Source organism: Chenopodium album, chromosome 6, assembly GCF_948465745.1.
Source record: "Chenopodium album chromosome 6, dcCheAlbu1.1, whole genome shotgun sequence".
Lineage (NCBI taxonomy): Eukaryota > Viridiplantae > Streptophyta > Magnoliopsida > Caryophyllales > Amaranthaceae > Chenopodium > Chenopodium album.
The window spans coordinates 78716986-78740936 of NC_137839.1; the positions used below are offsets into that span (position 1 = coordinate 78716986).

At 36.7% G+C, this 23951-nt stretch overlaps 1 protein-coding gene across 3 annotated transcripts; it reads left to right on the forward strand.

The window, feature by feature from the left end:
• The first annotated feature begins 495 nt into the window (after nucleotides 1–495).
• Nucleotides 496–22508, forward strand: LOC145636507 (sister chromatid cohesion protein PDS5 homolog A-like). Of its 3 annotated transcripts, none has more exons than XM_081688082.1 (33): nucleotides 496–1101; nucleotides 4037–4240; nucleotides 4319–4500; nucleotides 4704–4830; nucleotides 4937–5152; nucleotides 5410–5626; nucleotides 5706–5851; nucleotides 5930–6069; nucleotides 8876–9025; nucleotides 9137–9185; nucleotides 9281–9472; nucleotides 11457–11639; nucleotides 12959–13113; nucleotides 13191–13317; nucleotides 13427–13576; nucleotides 13678–13737; nucleotides 13873–14009; nucleotides 14119–14236; nucleotides 14380–14514; nucleotides 14863–15062; nucleotides 15780–15939; nucleotides 16392–16538; nucleotides 16809–16889; nucleotides 16977–17555; nucleotides 17643–17744; nucleotides 18373–18452; nucleotides 19597–19648; nucleotides 19871–19957; nucleotides 20070–20104; nucleotides 20453–20512; nucleotides 20589–20749; nucleotides 21392–21690; nucleotides 21777–22508. In XM_081688082.1, exons 1-33 carry the CDS (start codon nucleotides 1006–1008, stop codon nucleotides 21816–21818), a joined length of 4869 nt encoding a protein of 1622 aa, XP_081544208.1. In that variant the 5' UTR covers nucleotides 496–1005; the 3' UTR covers nucleotides 21819–22508. The 3 variants fall into 3 exon arrangements, with proteins under 3 accessions (XP_081544208.1, XP_081544209.1, XP_081544207.1); XM_081688083.1 differs by having other exon boundaries at nucleotides 21398–21690; XM_081688081.1 differs by having other exon boundaries at nucleotides 498–1101; nucleotides 21323–21690.
• The last annotated feature ends 1443 nt before the right edge of the window (nucleotides 22509–23951 follow it).

The window sequence follows — 23951 nt, forward strand, 5'->3', positions numbered from 1 at the left end:
ATAGTCTTTATATGTTGTCCAAAGATAGAAACAGGAACAATATTTTTGTTATCCAAAATAAGAAAACAAGAACTATATTATAGGACGACTGGATGAGGAAGTATTCTTTTGTAAGGTGAAGTGAACATGTAAAATTCAATCCCACCAATCAATCAATAATCATCAATCAATAACTATATATATATACTAAAAGACACACTAGTAATGACACATGTCATCTCCTGGTGTGTCCTTAGTGTTTTTTTTTTGAAATTATATTAAAGAAATAAAATTTATACAAAAATAATTCCCTAATATTATACAATATAATTACTAAAAATAAAAAAATTCGACATATCTTTAACATAAATTTTTATATAGTTATAACAAAAAATTCTTAACATAATTTTGATTATTTTTTACATCATTTTATATTTAACATATCTTTTGTAATTCAGTAATTTGATCAAAATTTGTCAATTATATTATTAGTTTTTTATGTTTATAAAAACCAATTATAATAATGATAGTTTAATAATGGTTATTGAAAATTACCGTGCATGACACGGGAATTAACCTAGTTTTAACTTATATATTAATTTATTAAATAATGTGAAGTAAAATAAAAGGGGTAAAGTCGGAAAAAGGAAAAAAAGAGAGATAAAAGGGGCAAAGTTGGAAAAAAAGAGATGAAAGGGGCAAAGTTGGAAAAAAGGAAGAGAGAGGAAGCAAGTGGGTAAGAAGTAAGGAAGAGAGAGATAAAAGGTGAAAAAAGAGAGAAGACGGCATTACAAACCAAAGTCAAGACTCAAGAGCAAAGCGCAGTGAGTTTGTTGAATTTGTAAGTTGTAACCTTAACCTGCGTTTTACACACACAATTTAAAAAAATCAAAATAGGAGAGAGAAAGAGAAAGAAAGAGATTTGTTCGAAATCGAAACCAAACCCTTGAGGTTTGAGGAAGAGGAGGAAGAAGAGGAAGAGGAACCAGAACCAGAACCAGAACCAGAATTCGAGAGAGAGATTCAATGGGTGATAAATTGCTGCAACAGCAGCTCAAAGACTTGGGATCCAAGTTGGAAGCTCCTCCTTCTTCCAAAGATTCTCTGCTCAAGCTTTTCAAGGTTTCTATCTTCCCTCGATTTCAGCTCCCTTTCTTCTATTTTGCTTTCTTAATTTTGGGGTTTTCTGGGTTTTTGTGCTCAATGTTATATTTACCCTGCATTACTAGTTCATCTTAGGTTTCCAGTCTTTCTTTTATCGATTCGAGGGTTTTTTTTTTTTTATTTTTTAATTTTATGAATTTGCCGATTTCATTTTCCGTGTTGCAATTCCGAGAGCATGCATGAATTCAGCTTTACTAAATTAAGGAATCTAGCGAAACTAACGCCAATTTCTGTACTACATTCATTAATGTTGTATTCAAACTCTTAACCATAGGATTTTGTAGGGAACGAAAAGCGAAGCGCCTATTTTTTGTGAAGTTTTAGGAAAGAAATCTTAGAATTATGTAAGTGATGCTGTAGTCCTGTAGTCACAGCAGGAAAGTTCTAGCCTTTAGCTGTAAACACTTACCATATTAGTGCTTATTAGCTTTTAAACTTTGGAAACAATTTGATATTGTTTTGGAAGTCTGGGCAATTCATCAGATAGCGCTTTGGCAAGGCTGTAAGGGGCATACTACTAGATCTAGCAGCCAGTGAATTCCCATTTAGGGGGCGTTTTGTATAAATTCCGTAAACAGAATGGAAAGGATTTATATAAGTAAGGGAAAGGGTAATAATGCACGTTACCATTGATATATGTTTGGTATCTTTATGAAATGGAAACAAATTGAGGAGTTTATAATTGAGGAGGGAAACACATTTTGTTTCCACTAGTTGGATAAGGGTAATAATTTGGGGGATTTTGTTACCCTTTGTAAACGGTATTTGTTACTTGTACCTCATACTAAACTGATAGAAACAGAAACACTTATTTCTTTACGTTTCCTACATTACAAATTTTCATACCAAACACGCCCTTAGGGTGAACTTGAATCAATCAAGTTAGTCCCGAGTTAATATTTTAATAATACTAAGGCTACTTGGAATACCTCTGTCAACTTGGTGGATTGTGAGGTTTTTTGCAAAACGTAATTGATAAGACATTTTCCATAGTCCATATTTTGCCATGAGCAGAATACATTTGTACAAGTTGGGTTTTGAACATTGGTCTGGAAAAGTTAATATCTATATACTTTAGGAAAAATGAAATTATGAAATTGCTTATAGTAGAAGAGCTATTGATGCTTGTTTATATTGTTTTTTTTTTATTTAAACTGTACTGTTACATCCATATCATATTTAAACAACAATAATAACATCCACATATGCATCTCGCCCTTCTAAATGTATGCTGCTGTACCCATTAATAATTGAGACATTAGCATTTTCCAGCTTAAATAAACTTTGCACAGAAAGAACTAAAATTCTGTTTCTTGCATTTTAAAGGTGAACTTTGTAAATCTGCATTGTACACCACTACTTCTTTTGTTTCTAGTCCTAGTGTGACTTTTACGCTTTGCAATGTAAGAACTTAGACCATTAATATTGTTGATTCTTTAGTAAGAATTATAAGAAGTTGATCGAGACGAATTTAATAAGATACCCCATGACTATACTTTTCCTTACTTAAAGGTCACAAAAGATGGTCATAGGAAGTATGTGAATAGTTTAGATATACAAGGTGAGTCAACTAAGAAAAACAGAGGATTCTAGGGGTTTGTGGAGGTGGGGGAAACTGTTGGGTGGAAGGGAGGGGTGGCAAGGCGGCTGGGTGGTGGGGGTAAGGAAGGAGGGTGGTGGGGGTAAGGAAGGAGGGTGGTGGCTGGTGTGGGTATGGTGGTGTAGTGGTGGCTAAGGAAAGGGAATGGATAAACCTAGGGGGGTGGGGAATCAATTTGGAAGACTTTGGGGGAACCGGGAGGGTAAAGGGAATAGGAAAAAAAAACCTAATAAACAACATCAAAGGGAATAAGGGCAGTTGATTCCCTTTCCCTTTGATGAATACCCCATCCAAACGGCCCCTTAGTTTTCTTTACAGGAGCCCACTTGATTCATGTAGCATCCTTAGATGTGTAGAATTGAACTTCGTATATTACACGAAAAGCACTTCACGTCAACTTTAATTTTGATTGGCTGGAGTAATTTTCCCTTGCCAGTTTCTATCCCTTAATATAGAAGGCTGAGGCCTTTCAATCTTGTAGTCAATTATGAGTTTGACATAGAAGGGTCTGATATGTGACATTAAATTGCGGAATGCTTGTGATTTTTCTGATAATCGTGTCACTTAGAAGTTAGAACTGTTTGAAGAGATATATTGTGTTTTGAGCTGTGCCAAAATACACTTAAGAATGCCTCAAAACATAAACCAAATATATATATCATATGCTTAATATCCTCCCTTTGTTCCAAATTACTCGTTCCTCACTGGATACTTCAAAAATGTCCCTTGCCCTTTACGGGAAGAGTTTTCTCTCTATTTTTCCCGTCTATTTTTTCTTTAAATTTGGGTCCCATACCCATTCATCCGCTTATTCCTGTCTACTTTTTCACTCTTTTTGCAAGCAAAATCAGACAGTAGGAGCAATAGCCAAAGCATTAAATTCATGTTTGCTTATTTTAACTATCATTTGAAAGTGTTACCAACTTTATAAAACAGCAGAGGTGTTTGTCTATTTGTTTAGGCCGTGATGATGGCGACTTATTAAATCTATCCGCAATTTATTTGGACTCAAATTGCCTTTTGTGTTATGTGTTCTTAGTTTGATAGAATTCTACTATCTTCTCTTGTTTTATTGTTGGTAAACGGAAATTGCTTTCTGATCTCTGATTATACATAGGATCAAACTTAGCTCTTTATATTGTTGACATGTTGTCTTGATAGCATTACTGTATGTCTTCAGATGTGTAATGGTTGTTTGTTTCTTGTGTTTGTTGGTTCTTATATGCTTTTTCATTTCCTGTGGGCTAAGTTTTTGTTGATGCCTGTTAATTCAATATGTTTTTTTCTTCTCAGCAAGCCATTACGATCCTCTCTGATTTGGAGCAATCTCCGCCAGCTCCGATATTGGAGTCAATGCAACCCTTCCTGAAGGCCATTGTGAGACCAGAGCTGCTAAAACACCAAGATAAGGATGTTAAACTCCTAGTTGCCTCTTGTCTTTGTGAAATCACTCGTATTACTGCACCTGAAGCACCTTATAGTGATGAAATTCTGAAGGTATGATATATTAAAGTTCAATGTTTATTTTTCCTGGCTAGATCTAACTCTATCTATCTGCTCCTTTTGATTCTGTAGGATGTTTTTGGTTTAATAGTTGGCACTTTTAGCGGTCTTAGTGAGACAAGTGGACCATCATTTGGAAGGAGGGTTATCATTTTGGAGACCCTTGCCAGATATAGATCATGTGTTGTGATGTTAGACCTTGAATGCGATGATCTTGTAAATGATCTTTTCAGGACATTTCTTTGTGTTGCAAGGTATGTTTAGTTTGGTGATTAATCAGAAAAGATATTATCATTAGACATATTTGACTTGCGGTGTAAACTTCTACTGGTCTTTGTTTTATTTATTTTTTATATTTATCTCAAAACTAAAATGTTGTCATAAAAACCTTATTGAGCATCAAGAATGATTTGGAAGGAAAGATTGTGTCTGTAATTTGATATGGTTCTGTGTGCAGGGATGAGCACCCAGAAAATGTTCTGTCATCGATGAAAACAATTTTGTATGTTCTTCTAGAGGAAAGTGAGGATATCCATGAAGATCTGCTGCTAATTTTGCTCTCTACACTGGGACAAAATAAAAAGGTGGGAATGTTTTCTCTATATTTATAATCTGCAGGCAGAAAACACACTTTTCCTTATGTAGTATTTTATAACAAATTACTGTGGGTGGTATGTTTTGGTGGTTCAGGATTTTACAGATGCTGGGAGGAAACTTGCCATGAACGTGATTGAACATTTTGCTACTAAACTTGAACCTTATGTGAAGCAATTTCTCATATCTTCAATGACAGGGGAAAATTCCTTGAATAGCGAAATTGATTACCATGAAGTTATTTACAATTTATACCGCTGTTCACCTCAAATTCTGCTGGGAGTTGTTCCTTACCTGACTGGAGAGCTACTGGTAAATGCGATTTTTTTTTGTTTTTTTTACTGATGTTTTGTGTAATTCATTGCACTTTCTCAAGCAATTGAGTCTGATGTACTTTGGATGTTACTGCCTTTGTGTTTATGTTAATGTCTTATGTTTTTGTTACCTTTTCTGAATGTAGCAACCCCTTTTAAACCAACACTATAAGCTCCAGTATTTTGTTCAATGTTGCCAGTGAGGCTGTTACCCTGTGAAATGATTGTCTAAGTATGTTTATCCTCTACATACAGAATGACCAGTCTAAAGCACGTCTTAGAGCAGTTGGTCTGGTGGGTGAGCTTTTTGCTCTTCCAGATTCTGCTATCTCTGAGGCTTTTCAATCCGTATTTGTGGAGTTCTTGAAGAGGTTAACAGATAGAGAAGTCGAGGTTCGGATGTCTGCCCTTGACTATGTAAAAAGATGTCTCCTTTCAAATCCCTTAAGACCTGAGGCTCCTCAAATATTTGGTAACATCTGCCCCTATGATTTTATGAAATGCTTACAATTAAGGTACTTTCCGTTCATTTATACTTTAAAATTATGCAGCTGCCTTGTGTGATCGGCTCTTGGACTATGATGAAAATGTGCGGAAGCAAGTTGTTGCTGTGGTGTGCGATGTTGCCTGTTTTAATCTTAATTCCATTCCAGTTGAAACTGTCAAACTAGTCGCCGAACGCCTTCGTGACAAATCTGTAATATTTCTCATCTCTGCGTTTACTCGTTGATGATTATGCATTGTTTACTAAATATTTCAGCTTTTGGTTTTGCAGTTACTTGTGAAAAAATATACCCTTGATCGACTTGCTGAGATATACAGGCATTACTGCTTAAGGTGCAAAGAAGGATGTGCTAATGAATATGACTGGATACCTGGAAAGATTTTGAGGTGTTTCTATGACAAAGATTTCCGGTAAGCAACATTTAAATCTACAGTGCTGTGTTTAATACTTTAATTAGCATTATGTTGCAGTTGCTAGGAACATCAATTACTAATCTATGGAGCTATTGTTAATTTATCAATACTTTTCCTCTCATAATTGGGATGTCATTTTAGCTTTGATTTCTGCAGATAATAGATCTTACAATCTTAAACAGTGTTAGCAAGTTTTATACAGCAAGTGCACAGTGCAAAGAACAATAATGGAAAATACATGTCCGATTTTCAAGCAAGAATGGGATCAATGACTAGTTCACTCTTAGTTATAGTTAGCAAAGATGATCACAATTTGTTGCATATTTTCAACTGAATTATAAATTAAACTAACAATTAAAATAGGCTGTGTTCCCTTATCAACTCCACTCAATCAAAAGTTAACAAATTAAAAAAATGCTTAAGGTGCGATCGTATAGGGACGGGGGGAGTTATCCTAGTGAAGTGATGATTCTACACTGATCCATGTAAGCAAAATCATACAAATACTATTAGTAGGTGAATAAGATAGGGGTAACCTATTCAATGCAAGGCTGGTATTACTCACTCACGATAAAAAACATAAAGCTATGCATGAGGGATTATAATTTAGGAAAAATTGTCCGGAATAATCCGACCTTTGCCTCATCCGCCCATAATAAATCCCACCTTTTGATTATTTTTAAATAATCCGACCTTTATACCTAATCCGCTCCCAATGGCCCCGAGTGACTTAAAACCGGTTAAACAGGTTACCATTTGTGATTTGGAATTGTTTGCACACGTGTTACCACGTTGTTGGTTAATTTTTTTTTTTTTAAAAAAGAAAAATTAATAAAAAAAAATTATTGGAAAAAAAAAAACCACATCCATCTTCTCCGACAGACCCACGACCGAAACCACCTCCTTTACTCACTTTTAGCCCACCAAAACCATCACTCTCCCCTAGGAGTGGCTGGTCTGATGATTTTGTGAATTTAGGGCTGATTAGTAGGCGTTTGAAGCGGCTGATTTGTGATGTCTGCCGGCGATTGTTGGTGCAACTATGGTGGGCGGCGACTAATTGTGTTTGTGGGTTCATTTGATGTGTTGTTGCAGCCATGTCCAGAATATGCGGGGTGTGTTTGCTACGGGGAGAGTGGTTGGGTTTGTGGGTGGTGCATTTGCGAAGGAGCAGCACATAACTTTAGTTTTAAACAATGTATGAAAAGTTAAATCAGAAATGTAGAGGACATGAAGTCATAAAAATCAAAGATAGAAACAAATGAATTAAACAAGTTAAGGATGCCTCGTTCAAGTCTACAGAAATTGCAAATGACACCCACTTAATTGTTTGATGCCTAAAACCTATTGGCTCCTTTCCTTTCTTTCCTACTCCTTGTACAAGCTACAGACCCAATTGTTAACCAAAACTTGAGCCTTGAGCTTTTTTAGTATTGTCTAATAGGACCAACACTTCTGACTGCATTATTTGGAATCCATAAATCACATTTCTTGCATCATTAACTCCTTCAGACAGAATATCACCTCACTTGAAAATGACCCAAAATCGTGGATATCGATTATCAAACTTATATTCCATCTTTCCTTCCATGATTTTTTGGCTTGGATAATTTCCTATTTAACAGCCTATATGCTGAAGCGCAAGAAGTGGTTCCATTTATTGGTCTAGGCACGTCAATTTTATTAAGCCACAGTCAAAGCACACACTTTCGATGCCTGATTAAATTGTAGCATAATTCATGCCATTTAAAAAATTGAAGTCACAAATCGTATATGACTCTACTCGTGATCTCTAATACTGTAAGTGGGGAAAAAACTTATTATTGAAATTCATACATTACTTTCAAAACATGTGATTCTATAGATATTCTTTTTGCATGAGTGACTATAATGTAAATGGCAATGTTTACCCTCACTTGGCCTTGGGGTGCCATGCTCTTTGTACAGCTTGTGCATTATACATGGGTTTTGGATTACAATTCTTAGCTTCTAGGATTATTTGGTTAACTTGTATACAGGCTTCAAGCCCTAATGTTAAAATTAACCTGTTTGTTTAAATACATCATTATTGTATTGTATAGTTTCATAAACAATAGAATGAAGTTAATCTTTGGAAATTCAAGGATTTTTATGGAACTCTACTTCCTGTATCTTAGCTTAAATATTACCTTGGACTATCTTTTACCTTTTCACTAACTGGTACAATATCTTTAAATTATAGGAAAAATTGCCCGGAGTAATCCGACCTTTGCCTCATCCGCCCAAAATAATCCCACCTTTTGATTATTTTTAAATAATCCAACCTTTATACCTCTTTCGCTTTAAATAGTCCTAGCCGGTCATCTAACTTGCTATTACAAGTTACCAAACACGTGTTAGCCTATAATTGGTCAAAAAATTAAAAACAAAAAATTAAAAATTAAAATACCCCAAACCCAGATTCCGGCAGCCCCAGCTACCGGCCCTTACCCAATTTCGGCCACCATCCCTTCCCGATTCCGGCTAACCCGTCCCTCACTCTCCTTGTTTCCGCCTTTCCGGCTAACTCGACCCCAGCACCAGCCTGTCAAACCACCAAAAAAACATCTACTGCCGCTGCTTTATATCTTTGAAGTCACCTGTGTGGCAATAGAAAGCCTTTCACTTTATTTGTATATCGCCAGGTTTCGTAGTGCTGATAAAGGAGAAAAATTTCCCTATAATAAATCCTACAGCATGCTTAAAAATTCTTGCAATCTTTGTCCTTTAATCATCTTCGTAGTATAATTTTATTATGTGCTCAGCTGGTTTAATCTGCTTGCAGATCAGATGCAATTGAGTCTATTCTATGTGGACCACTATTTCCAGCTGAGTTTTCTGTCAAAGATATAGTTGGAAATTGGATACAGATATTTGCAGGACTAGACAAAGTTGAGGTCAAGGCTTTAGAAAAGATATTGGAACAGAAGCAAAGGTAGGCATTTTATTGCATGTTGCTTACCATCTAGGTTTGTGTGCTCTATAGGTTTTTCGGTACAAAGCGTTTGGGTTGTGTTTAATTTTGACTCATTACTTTTTAATGTAGGTTACAACAAGAAATGCAGAAGTATCTGTCTCTTAAGCAGACATACAAGGTTTGTAATTATAAGCAAATGTTGAAGTTTATACTCATCTTATGGCTCAAAATTTTGTTAGGGTAATCTGTTTCTTAGTCTTTGCTTAAATGCAGGATGCTGATGTGACTGATTATCAAAAAAGGGTTATCCTTTTGTTCCGGGTAATGTCGAGGTTTTTTGTGGATCCTTCGAAGGCCGAGGAAGGATTTTTGACTCTTGATCAGCTTAAAGACACTAACGTTTGGAAAATATTATCTAGCTTTCTTGATCCAAACACTAGCTTCCATGAAGCGCGTACCAGTCAGGTGAGCCGTGAGAATGTTTTTCGAAATTTAATCTATGAGATTAAAACCTTTTTCTTTCTCTGGAATCTATTTAATCATAATGCATGAATCATGATCTCTGACCATTGGGATTCCTTAGACATCATTCAACATTAGCTGGTAATGTGATGAGTAAGCACTTTAAGAATCAGGTTGTAGGCCTTGTCGCTGGATGCTGAAGTTCAGCCTATCTGGCATGCTTTCTGCTTTGCTTAATTGTTTGTGTGTGTTAACAGTGCCTTTGATGGCTTGTATATTCTGTATTTATGATCATGAGGTTTTTGTCGTATTTAGTCTTTGTGGTTGATCCTGCTGTCATTAGTCTTTCTGGTTGATCCTGCTGTCTTTAGTCTTTCTACTTGATCTCTCTTTACTTAGACATGCTTGGGATTATGGCAGGATTCGTATAAGTAACTTATATGATATTTATAAGTAGAGTAGCTCTACCCTCTATGCAATGGCTGTACCACTTATATCATAGTTTCCATGAGAGCATATGGTGATTTATATGCTATTCATACTGGGAAGCATCATAAAATACTTTCAATTTTATGTTCTTTTAAAACCAACAAATTAATGCTGGACTCCACTTTCTCTCTTATGTTTTAAAGAAGGCCGTCTCCAACTATAGTTGGGACTGCGCTGGTCAATCTTACTTGTTTAGTAAGCTTGAGTCTGTCACCTTTTAATGTATTCCTTCATTGTGCTTTAGGTTTCCTCTCAATTAACTGCCGTTTATTTTGTTCTTTGTTGATCTGCTTGATCTGTAATGTTTTGTGCTTAAGTTTGTTGGCTTTCAGAATTTTTGTACTTCCTCCGTTTTTTTAATATTGCACCACTTGCCTTTTAAGGAAGTTTCACATTTATTGCACCATATCCATTTTAGGAAAAGAAATTTTTGTGTTCACACTATAAATACCTAATATACCCTTGCTTTTCAACCCTTACTTTGTATTTTGTGTATACAATCACATGGGCAACTTGGTATTTCTACCTTTCTCTCTCATCCTTTTTTCCACTACTAAAAAATTTGTGTCAAACCCTTATGGTGCAATAATAAAAGAACGGAGGAAGTATAATTTTTTTGGGAAACTGAAGTTATGTTGGTGTATGAGTGTATCTATAAGTTGTATTCTAATATCATGTACTTTATTGTTATGTTTTACTAAGTGAATTCTATTTTCTGCAAGCTGTTGCACACTATGGTTTAGATCTTCTTCAGCTGTATGTCAGTATGTGTTGATGTACAGTAATTCACATAGCGGGATTTGTGTTGCGATTGAAACTGTGTGACTCTGAGCCTGTGTAGCTTTTTCTCCATTGGGGGAAGATTCGGAAAAATTTAGTTTAGTGTTTTGATATCATCTTTGCTGCAAAGCCTCCAGTTTTTTTTGCATAGATTTCATCTGCCTTTTGTTCTCTGTGAATCCATTTTGCCTCCCAAAATAAAAGCATTTAATCTTTGAGGTGACAACATTGTTTATATTCGTGCAAAGCCACAAAGGTTTGGATTTTTCAAAGCGTGGAATTTTTTTTATAATCTGTGCCTGTGGTAAAGGAAATAATTTTTCCAGCCAAGTACTTTAGCTTTCTAGTGGTCTCACTTTTGCAAAGTGCATACTTACAGTAGTTCTTTTTTAGTCACAATGTATTCCATTTTAGGGAGTTTTATTTGGTTAATAATTCTCTCCATCTCTCTCCTTATTACATGGGTCCTGGTTTTTATGTTTCTCTATCTTTATTTCTCCGTAAAAACCATGCATCTCCCCGCGTTGCAATTAAAGAGCTGAGGAAGTGTATAACAATCAAGTTGGATATAGCCTCTTTGCTGTCACTTTCTCATAGGGGTAAAAGTTGCATATATCAAACTCTTTTTATTCTGCCATAAGGGGAAGTTCCATTAAATGCATTCTGGTTATTAATTTGATAACGAGCTTATTCATTTTTAAGCGCTATTATCCTGCAGGATGATCTGATCAAGATTCTTGGTGAAAAACATCGACTGTTTGATTTCTTGAATGTGCTTTCAGCAAAGTGCTCATATTTGCTTTTTAGCAAGGAGCATGTCAAAGAATTCCTGTTGGAACTTGCAATTCATAAATCTTCGGGGAGCACAGAGAATTGTTTGTCATGTGTCAACATGCTGGTGGTAAGTTCTCCTTATTCTGGGCCTTTATAGGTTTCTCTACTGTGTGCAACTGTGGATGAAGTTTGAAATTTTCTGATTTGCATTTTGTTCCTTACGATGTGACTGGTTTGTCAGGTAGTGCTTTGTTTGATTTTCCCACTATCCCTATTTAATAGCCATAATTTATGTCCACTATCTTCTAGCACATCTACTATTCTATTTTTTTTTTTTTTTTGAAAAAATCTACTATTCTATTATTATATAACAGATAAGCCAACTACAACCTATCACTTAAACCTCTGTGCAGACCAGGGAGCACATGCGTCTTAAAATGTGGTGTTGAACAGATTATTTCTATGCGTATAAATAAATAGAAATGACTCAAGAAGGAATCTATGATTGTCTTATCTCTTGTAGATACTCAAGCAGTGAGAAAGATGCGTCATGACATGTTTACATTCTGAGTCTGAGGCTAAATAGAACTGATGTACTGAAAGAATTATAACCATTGTCTTTGTGATGCAGAACCTTTCCATACTCAGAGGCCAGTGAGGAGGGTAATTAATGTTTATAGCTAGTTTGATTCTTTCTTGCCCTTATATGAGACTGGAGGGTTGTGATGTTAGACCTTGTACCCTTATGGCTGTAATGATATATTGCTATACAAATAAAATCCTATTAAGATTTGGTGGCTGCTTGAGGGTGTGGGCTTGAAGAGGGTAATATTTGCTTATAATTAATCTTGAAAACTGAATGTCCATATGTTACCTTGGTTCTCCAAGTATCTGCTTGTTGTATATGATAGTAATTTTTGTGTGGACTAAGGAACACATAAAATCCCTCAACATTGGATTTTTCGAATGCTCTATGTAATGGTAAGGTATATTTTTTTGGCTTTAAACTCACCATTGTCTGTGCTAGTGCCATTAGAAACTGTGCTTTATTTTCGTTCTCCAATCTCTTTCCTCATGACACGGGATTCGTAACTGTTTGAGCTACAGTGCTATCTGCTATGTTTCACTTGTTGTATGCGGAGGAAGTAAACTACAAAAAATAATTATTTTTATTATAAACACTGCCTCCGTTAATTATTATGTGCAACAAAGGAATATTTTATGTCTCACAAATAATACCCTTTAGTTGCACATCATAATTATTGCCTATCATATATATATATATATATATATATATATATATATATATATATATATATATATATATATATATATATTTGTTGGTGTGTCTGCTTCTTTTGTCCATCTTTGTCATGCTTGAGGTTCCTTCTTCTCTAAAAAGCTGTATTGGGTGTGCTATATTTACCTTGTTCTGCTTTTTTCCAGATCCTGGCAAGCTATAGCTCGTTGTTGTTCATTGGCAGTGAAGGGGATTTATTGAATCTCCTTAAAGATGAAAATGAAATAGTTAAAGAAGGCATTCTGCATGTCTTAGCGAGGGCTGGTGGAACCATACGGGAACAGCTAACTTCCTCATCTAGGTTTGATTCTCGCCTTGTTTTGTGATTACCTGATGTGTTGGTGAATCTTTTTGTAAAAGTTTGCTGCTTATCTGCAGCTCTGTGGATCTCATACTTGAAAAGCTATGTTTAGAAGGGACACGAAGGCAGGCCAAGTATGCTGTACATGCTCTAGCTGTGATAACAAAGGACGATGGACTCCGGTCACTCTCTGTTCTTTACAAGGTATTAATTTGTTGTTTACCTTATATCATGACTAATGTATTTGTCTCTCTTTGCACTTGACATTGGGATCACAGTGCTGGATAGCTAATCTCTCTCATTCGTTGTGCAGAGGCTGGTTGATATGTTAGATGAGAAACCACATTTGCCTAGTGTACTACAGTCACTGGGTTGTATAGCACAGACTGCTATGGCAGTTTTTGAAACTAGAGAAAGTGAAATTGTAGAATTCATCAAGAGCAAAATTTTGCAATGCAGTAATGTAAGTTCATTGTCATCTTTTGGACTTTTATAGCCTTGTTCTTGGTCTGCTGGGAGTACAGTATATTTTATTTATTCATAAATGCTTCTGCATGCTTCCAGAAAGGACAGAACAAACCAAAAGCACGTTGGCGTGATCAGAGTGAACTTTGTCTACTAAAGGTTGGTTACAGTAGAAAATCTTTAGTCTTGTCTCTTTAATGTGCGAGTTCCATGTGTTCCTGACCGATTTTTTTTCTTTTTATGTGGATATATTTTTTTTTCATTTATTTGTTAAATTTTCATCTTTCTGGGCAGATATTTGGTATTAAAACATTGGTTAAGAGCTACCTACCCGTCAAAGATGCTCATCTTAGAGGTGGAATTGATAGACTCATAGAGATTCTCAGGAATATGCTGTCTTTTGGAGATTTTGCTGAAGAGTTAGAATCAAGGTATGGTGGAACTTTGAAATTTTAGATTGTCTGTATTGTTGTTTATACAAACATTGTGTTGCAAACTTAATACCTTTGGAACTATATATTTATTGGTGCTTTATTGCAGTTCTGTGGATAGGGCTCACTTGAAGCTTGCTTCTGCTAAAGCCATTCTTCGTCTTTCAAGATCTTGGGAAAATAACATACCAGCCGACGTCTTTCATCTAGCCTTAAGGACAGTTGAGGTTGGCGCTTTTGATAAATGTAGATCTTTATATATAAAAAAATAAAATAAATTTCTGATCAATATATAAGATTTTATAAGTAGGCTGGCCATTGGCTTTAGCTAATCAATTCTGTTGTCATCTTTTGCGTTATTATTACACAGATAAATTTCCGTCAAGCTCGGAAACTGTTTCTCAGCAAAGTTCATCAGTACATAAAGGATCGTATCTTGGATCCAAAATATGCTTGTGCTTTTCTATTGGATATTTTCGCGTCCAAGAATTCTGAAATGGAAGAGGTATTAGTCACTAAGGCCTTGTTATCTTTACCTTTTAAAATGTTATCCAGCAACAAACATTTTTTTTAAATAGTGAAAACAGGTAACTTAATAAAACTAACACAGCATTGCTGATTAAAGTCAGTTTTAATCATCAAAAGTCAGTTTTAATAATCACTAAAAATTAGTTTCTATATGAAAATTTTAAATTCAGTAAAATTCAGTTGATGAAACATGGCCTAACTTGTAATTGTGTGTGTTTTTATTTTTTATTTTTTTTATTTTAAATGTACGTATTGTCATTGCTACTTAGCTTGTCTGATATCATAATCACAACTTAGCTTTAATTTGGTGCTTCCTGACTTGCAGGACAAACGTAATCTTGGTGAAGTTATACAGATGTGTCGTCAGGTCAAAGCCCGACAACTTTCTATGCAATCTGATACAAACTCTCTAGGGCTTTACCCAGAATATATACTTCCTTACCTGGTCCACGCGCTTGCCCATCATCCGACGTGCCCTAGTTTTGACAAATCCATGGATCTCAAAGCATTGGAACCTATATATCGGTAAACCTATAATATTTTTTTATTATTACAAATATTGAGAAAGTAGCTCAAATGTACAATATGATTATACAGAAAGCCTTTTCAGTTTAAGGCCTTATTCCAGGTTCATTCTTTGTAACTTTTGGGCTAATTGCATTAAGTTATCCTGATATAGTACTTTGAATCTTTGTAGAGCTTTTTTCCTATCTTTTGTGGGGCTTTTCTTCTCAGGCTTTTGGCTATTTGGGTTTGGCTTGTTCTACCTCTTCTAGGGCTTGAAAAGCAAGGTCCTTCGTTCACCTCACTTGTAACTAGCAGTAGTTAAGAGAAGATTAAGTGCATTCATCAGTGGCTCATGAGTTGTAATTGCTATCTGTGTTTTCTTAAAATTCTTCATAAATTGTGCTTCCAGCCTAGTCTGTATTTGTTGACTTGGTTTCTCTTGAATGTGCCCACTGTAAATTTGATTTTTAAGTTGTATGCTATGAGGCGATCATTGCATTTCTTCATAAAGTTTACTGCCAACTTCTTCCAAGAATACTGTGCTCCAATTTACTGTACTTGAAATCCTCTGTCTACAATTAATGAGGATTATACTTGGTGTTTATTTATTTGTCAAATACTTTTCGTGGCTTTTGATACACGTAGAGCCTTTTGATTCTCCTTTCTGCAGGTCATTAAATTGTCCCTTTATTTTAACATGTATGCTAAGCCCAATTATTTTGTTTCTTTTACTAGGGTTCTCTATTTGTTTCTGTCAATGGTTTTACATGGTGATGAAGAGATTGTTCCTGAAGCTAATAGCGCTGATAAAGGAAAGGATGTTTTTCCTGCTGTCATTTCTATTTTGCAATGTATCAAGAAATCAGTGGACGTGGTTGATCACTTGAAGTCAAAGGTAGAAAGGAAAATGCCCCTTAGATTTATTGCTTTTCTGTTACTCTTTCCAAGCCCCAGTGAAAATCATGTGCAAATATGTAGTTAATTCTTAAATTTTTATGAACACGAGCTCTTAAAATGTCCAAAAAAATAGTTGGCATTTTTCCTAAATGTGGGACAAACCTTTGGACATTGTAAACAGCAAGGAGAACTTAATTGTGATGAGAGATGTAGTGTATGTTTCCTGACCACCTGCCTGTTGTCTTGTTACTCATGTATCTGAAATCAAATGGGGAAAAGTAAAAGCAAATGAAGGAAGGCGATAATATTTTTCTGCATAAATTAGCAATAACAACAATTATCATTTTTATTGTCAATATATGTTGTTAGTCTGTTTGACATGAACAGATCATTGATTTAACCCTAAATGTAATGAAACCTGAGGCTTTTCATTTACTTTTTGAATTGCAGAATTCACATGCAATTTCTGAAATTGGGTTGTTGGTCATCAAACGCTTATCTAAAAATTCAGGGGAATTTCAAGGTGGTGATGAATTGTTTTCTTTACCGTCAATGCTGTATAAACTAAGTGATACCAAAGATGAAGCTAATGCCAAGGTAATAATTTTGAAAATTATGGACTGTTGCTACTTTTATTCATCATGACAAGGCTTTCATCAGATGTTTAGCTTAAACAGGAACTTGGGATACTTTTTTTTTGCTAGGCAAAGATTTTAACTTCCCAGTTTGCTGTCATTATGTCCTTATGTACATTTTTTCAAATTCATATGTTACTGAAGTTTGACTTCAATGTTTTAGTGGTTTGGATGCTAACTCTGTACTCAATTCTTGTTACTTGATTACCAAAACTGACTGCTTTCTAAATAGGCTGCTGATGTATACACATGGTTGGCTGATGAATCTGTGCTGGCCCACTTTGAATCACTTACACTTGAAGTCAATGGAACTGTATGTATCTATGAAGCTATATTTGTTCCAAATGCTATGTTCTACCTCTGTATTTAATCACTTGTCCTCTTAATTTGCTTATTTTAGGTCCATATAGAGATTCCACAGGATGAGGTTCTGGAAGACGATGAAACAGAAGGAAACGAGATCCCTTTGGGGAAACTGATTAAAAAAATCAAATCCCAGAAAAATAAGGTAAAGGCTATGGTAAAAGGCCACTCTTCACCTACTGAAATGAAAAATGATGTTTTGAATGTGGTGAGGGAAATCAATTTGGATAACCTGACGGCCTCAAGTAAGATAGAAGCAAGCAATGGCCACGACAATCTTTTGATTTGCAAACCAGAAAGTGATGATGAAAATCCGAGTAAGAAAAGGAAGGGAATCGAGACTAAAACCACTCTTGCACCCAAGCGCCAAAGATCGTTATCATCAAGGAGTCGTTCCAAGTTTTTTTCTTTTAGAAGTGCTGTTAAGCCTTCTGCAAAAGCTAGCTCAAAAGGCTCTTTCTCCATCCAAGAAGGAGACCCGGGAGAGTCAGATTTGGTGGCATCACCTGTCAAAAGGAAACGAAGCATTAAAAGGAAACGCAGCAGCATGAGCACCAAACAGGGTAAAGACATAGAGGGTCATAAAGTTGAAGAATCTGATATTTCTGATCAGAAGGTGACCTGCTATCATATTTAACTTAAATACACTAAATTCCTTTATTATGTAAATGCCAGTGTTCATACATGTTATTTATCTGTGCAGAGGCCTAAGGTGGTAGAGAATGAAATGAGTGATAATGTCATTAAGTCTTCTGCTGGATCTGGCCAGAAAAGAAAGAGCAGAAGTGTGTTTGGCTTAGCAAAGGTTACTTTTTCCTATATGACCCTTCTTTCTCCCCATGTATCTTCCTGTTGATCTCTATGATATATATTCCTTGGTGTCATTCGTTTTGCCTAGGGGTGTTGATGAGCCGAGATCATGCCTCTTTAGTCTTTAGGCTTGGCTTGAGCTTGTAGCTCGTCAGAGAAATTGAGCTCGGTTCAAGCTATGTTTATCATATTGCAAAAATGTAAATTATTCAACAACCTTTTGTTAATTATGGGCCTACAGTTGTTGATTTATTTACTCGTACAAAAATGCCATGCTAACTAGACAAAATTGTTGATTTATTTACGATGTTTCCACTTGATAAATTGGGACTTCCTCATTCTCTTTTGGGTTGAACTTGGTTCAAAAGCTTATTTCTGCTTTTAAAAATTTAATATGGAACTACTTTCTCTCCAAGAGGATATTTTATGGGCATTTCCTGTTCATGCTCTTAAATTCCATTCTTTTGCCTTTCGAGTAGAAACATGATATTCTCTATCTTTTACGACTAAAATTTGGCTTTCACTAGTGATTTAGCATTTTTCTTCCCACCAATTTGATGTCCTAAGCATGAAAATTTCCATAATCTAACTTGTTTTAATTTTTATTTTTAAATCTTCATCAGTGCACATCAAATGAAGGTGATGGTCCCACCACAGATTTGGTTGATTGCAGAATAAAAGTTTGGTGGCCAATGGATAAAAGGTAAGTGTCTAGTTGAAATTACAGATAATGGTAAAAACTTTAGGAACTATAACTCTTTAGAGAATTCTGTGTACTAAAATTGCTTGCAAGCGCACTGCATACTGGAAAAGGAAGCTTTGCATATGGACCCTGCCTTGTTGGTCAGCAATTAACACGTTGTCAAGTTATTGATGAGGTCAAAGCTGTATACAACCATAGTTGACTCTTGTCTGAGGACAAGGAATGAATTTATTTTCCTTACAATTAAGGCAGATTTGGCTCATCAAAATATTATCATTTGATTGTTGAAATTAGTCTGTGTCTAACAGTGGCAGTTCATTGGCATTATACATGGAGAAATCCCAACTAACGGTCTGGCTTAGGAATTAAGATACAAAAATGCATTATGTTAATCTGGTCATTTTACTGAATTTGATGAAACCTTTATCATTGCAAAGTTTCCTTGTAGTTTCTTTTGTTCTTTGAGAAGGTCACCTTGGACAGGTGGACCATTTAGTTGGTATAGAAAACTTAAAAATTGATTTGAATAACTACGTCCGTTTCTTTTAGTTGAGACCGTTTGACTTTTACACTATTTACACACTACACTTTGACTCGCTTTTGTGATTTATAGATACGATAAAATATAGTTATATGGGATCTTGTTTGAATTGTCTCGATATATAATTTATTGATATCCACTTTTTATAATTTTACAATGTTGATAATTAGAGATATTGAGCGTTAAAAACATGCGTTGGCAAGCGTGATAATAGAAAGGTGTCAACTAAAAAAAATCGGAGGTAGTGTAATACTACCTCTGTTTTCATTAGATGTTCCACTTTCTATACACGGAAGGTTCAATTTAGATGCATCACTTTTCTTTTTAGTTGATAAATTTTCTCTGTCTCTCCTATCACATGGGCCTCTTTATTCTCTCTCTCTCTTTACTACAAAAATTGCCTAGGAGTACACAATTACAAAAGTGATGCAACTAAAAAAATAGAGGAAGTAATTAAGGTTACTTTGATGCATAGATGATGTGATGTTGGCAAGATTTTGATGCATAGATGACATAATGTTGGCAAGATTATGGATTTGTTTTGACTTTTGAGGTACCCCTGTGGATAATTGGCTGAAAGTCAGTATGTTCTCTTTTGAACAGGTTTTATGAAGGTGTGGTAAAATCTTATGATCCTGAAAAAAAGAAACATGTGGTAAGCTGTTGCTGTGTCTTTCTCTCTCATCTTTGTGTGTGTATGGGTTGGCGGGGAGAGAGGGGGAGGGGGTTCTCTGTTACGTCTTTTGTTGACTTTTCTTCATCTTTTCACCTTGAAATTCTTCATTCATCCGGAGTTTTATAGAATTTTATGTTATGTACAATCTATTGACAATGCTTCTCTCATTGTGGGTATTGGTATATTTATGTCATGGTGAAGGTGTTATATAGTGACGGGGATGTGGAAGTGCTCCGTCTAGATAAGGAACGCTGGGAACTCGTTGAGGGTAACCACAGGCCTAAGAAGGTATGCTTCATTGTGATGACACTCACTCTCCTTCCTACTGTAATTGTCCAGTCCTATAAATTCTCTCCTTGCCTTGAGTTAAAACTTTTCCTTAATCTTCTTTCACTTGCAGAAGGCAAATATTACAAAGAGTCCTGCTAAGATGATGTAAGTATTTATTAATGTTGCAATCCAGATTATTGTCCGAGTCTAGAAGGCTTTGTGTCATGGGTTTGACCCGGTTGTTCTTCTTTATTATTTCCTCCCAAACTTAAGCTCACAAAAGGATTGGAAGTGAAGGCGAGAGGAAGAAAATGCAAGAGGGTGTTTTAGGGTAGAGAGAGAAAACAGGCTGATTTGATGGAGAGAAATGGAAATGGATTGTAAAAACAACATTGACATTGACTTATAAAATAAGTGAAGTTTTTGGGTTTCTATCAATCTAGTTAATTGAATCAGGACGGAGGAAGTGTAAAAGGGTCTATGTTATAATTAACTAGGTGTTGTTTGTGATAGGTCACCCAAGAACAAAAGTAAGAAATCAGATAAATCAAGATCGAGGACATCTGACAAGAGGTGAGAATCGTAGCCTGCTTATTGCAACATACTCTGGACTTGCTGTCTAGCCTTTTAATCATCCTACAAATTGCAGACCTAGTGTTAAGGGAAAAAGATCTCAGAAGAAAACTTCAACAAATGACCAGAGAGATGGTCTAGAAGGAAAGATTGCTAGCGCCTCGGAGGATGTAGAGAACAGATCTGATATTTCAAATGCCGAGCCAACTGTTTCATCAGGAAGTGATGGACGGTCTGGTAATGCACTAACCTTTGACTTTGCCCGTTTTATCTTCTTCATCTATAGCAAAAGTGATGGACAATAAACTATAATAAACACAGTGATATTACACAATTTATTTAAGAAAATCCCCTCTTGAGGCTCTGAGGGTACCAATCATAAGCATGATTTCTGAAGCACAATGGAAATTGTTACATCTTTATTCTTAAATCACAAGTCACCTCTGTCTCAATCTGGTTCGTGATAACATTTATTGCAACTATTCCATCTCAAGTCTTCTTAATTGATCTTAACTACATGCTTGGTGTAAGATACATCTTACTGCAGCTTAATTAATTTATAACTTTCTCTCTTCAAATTTTTTTTTATAACTTTTAAATTCTACATTGGAGACATGGTACAACCTGCCAGTTTTATTTCCGTGCAAAATTCATGTTTGAATTTTGTATACCTAAATCTGATTAATGGGCTGTACCACCCCTTCCTTTTGTGTTTTAAAACATGGCTGAGTTTAGTAATATCTTAGTCTATTTGATTTTGACCACGAATTCCATTCACCTCCCCTTCCCCTTCCACCCCCTTTTCTCTAGGTGATGCTGGGGAGGAATTGGATGACGTGCTTAAGAGCCAGGCTTGTGATTTGGAAGAAATTTCAAAAGATGCAGGAATGGAAGAGGACAGAGTGGCTGCTCAGGACACAAATGACTCTGGTGAAGAAACAAATCTTTGTCCAACAAGTGGACAGAAAAACGCTGGGGAGACTAGTCAGCAGGATTCTCACACTTCTGAAATGGCACTATCACATGAAGAGGAGGAACAAATGGAGAAACTAAGTGGGAGCTCACAAGAAGATTCTGATGAAAAGAAACAAATAGAAGGGGCTGAGAGTAATCCCTTGCCAAATAAAACTGACGCTTCAGATGCTGATGATACAGACGATGCTGATGACAAGCCTCTTGTACGTAGTTCTACTACTCATATATTTTAAACTTTACAAAATTTTGTGTCCTGCCTCTATTTTCTAATTTACTTATTATGATTTAGAGTACATGGAAGCGGCGGGTAGCCAAGCCGCAACTGAGTTAGTAGTAACCAGTATCAGCTGTGCAAACCTTCACGGAGAATTGGATGGAGTTCACCATGCAATATGCTGATGTTGTCTGTTTTAGGTACTGGTGTCTTCAAATCAGATGGGAGGGGAAATCTCTTTCCAGCTTTTACATTAGCATGTGTCTTACTGGCAACTGTGGTAAATGTCAAGTGGCGTCCAAACACCTTTTGTCAAGTATTTATCTGATGCTCTGCTTCCTGGATAGCAAGGTGAATGTGGCTGGTTTGCATTGTTGTGCTGTGTGACTATTGATTGTAGGGAAAATTTGTGGTTCACGTGTACAGTCGTAGGCTGCTTGATCAGTCTGTAATGTAGCATGGGATATGTTTATGTGCATTCCTATCAGTGTCAGGGCATTTATCCTTACTTGTACATAAACTATATTGTATAAGTATTGTTCTGCTTTTGCAGAGACGAACACCACTGCTTCTCCTGCCTAACTGCCATTCCAAGCCTAAACCTTATGCAGACTTGAATCACTTGATTTGTTCTTAGTGTAATTTCTTGTTCAGAAGATGTTGCATAGAATTTTACAGGTGGTATCACTATAAAAATTGTCATTTTTAGGGGACTGCTCTATAATGAGTTTTTCTCGTTTGTTACTGAAGTCGGGGATGTTCTTGGCCCTAGTTTGATTTACTAATGTAGTGTAGATTGTAGAGTAACATTATGTAGATGGGTATGCAAAATGGTTTAGCTTAATGAAATGATTATTGTGGATTATTGTACTAGAGAAGTGTTTTCCGCATTAACCACATTATACTTGAAACACTGACTTGTTGAATTCATAGTTTCATGCCTTAAGGGTAATTAGCTTTACATGATTACCTTTACTCAATTTCGGATCCCCTTTGTTGACATATTTTGGAATTGAACTTTTACAGCTCATCTTTTTTGACAAATTCTCCGAGGGTGTACACTGTAAAGTTGTAGGACGACATCGGGCGGTGGGCGAATGCGTCGCTTCTGGCCCGGATTTTGACTTAGAGGCGTTCAGTCATAATCCAGCGCACGGTAGTTTCGCACCACTGGCTTTTCAACTAGGCGACACATGCGCCACACGACCCTTGCCTACGCCAAAGGAAGAAACCCCACGGCCTAGGAGAAACCCCACGCCGAAGCTCAAACCCCACGTCCAAGGAAGAAACCCACGCCGATCATGAAACCCCACGCCCTAGGAAGAAACCCACGCCCATCATTAAACCCCGCGCCCTAGGAGAAACCCCACGCCCATCATGAAACCCATGCCCTAGGAGAAACCCCACGCCTACTGTATCAACCCTAGACCCAAAACTCAAACCCCACGCCTACTGTATCAACCCCACGCCCAATGAAGAACCCCACGCCCTAGAAAGAAACCCCACGCCTAATGAAGAAACTCCACGCCCTAGAAAGAAACCCCACGCCTAATGAAGAAACTCCACGCCCAAGGCCAAACCCCACGCCCAAGATGAAACCCTAAACCCTAGAAGAAACCCCACGCCCATCATGAAACTCCACGCCTTAGGAGAAACCCCACGCCTAATGTATCAACCCTACGCCCAAAACTCAAACCCTACGCCGAAACTCACCCCACGCTATAGGAAGAAACCCCACGTCGAAGCTCAAACCCCACGCCCAAGGAAGAACCCCACGCCTATCATGAAACCCCACGCCCTAGGAGAAACCCTACGCCTACTGTATCAACCCTACGCCCAAAACTCAAACCCCACGCCAACTGTATCAACCCCACGCCCAATGAAGAACCCCACGCCCTAAAAAGAAACCCCACGCCCAATGAAGAAACTCCACGCCCAAGGTCAAACCCCACGCCCAAGTTCAAACCCCACTTCCAACATGAAACCCCACGCCCAAATTCTAACCCCACGCCTAATCTCATACCCCACGCCCTAGGAAGAAACCCCACGCCGTTACTCAAACCCCAAGCCTAAAGAGAGGACCCCACGCCCAAGGAAGAACCCCACGCCTAAGAGGGACCCCACGCCTAAACTCAAACCCCACGCCCAAGGAATAACCTCACGCCCATCTTGATACCCGACGCCTAATGTATCAACCCTACGCCCATTCTGAAACCCCACGCCTAAGCTCAAAACCCACGCTTAAAGAGG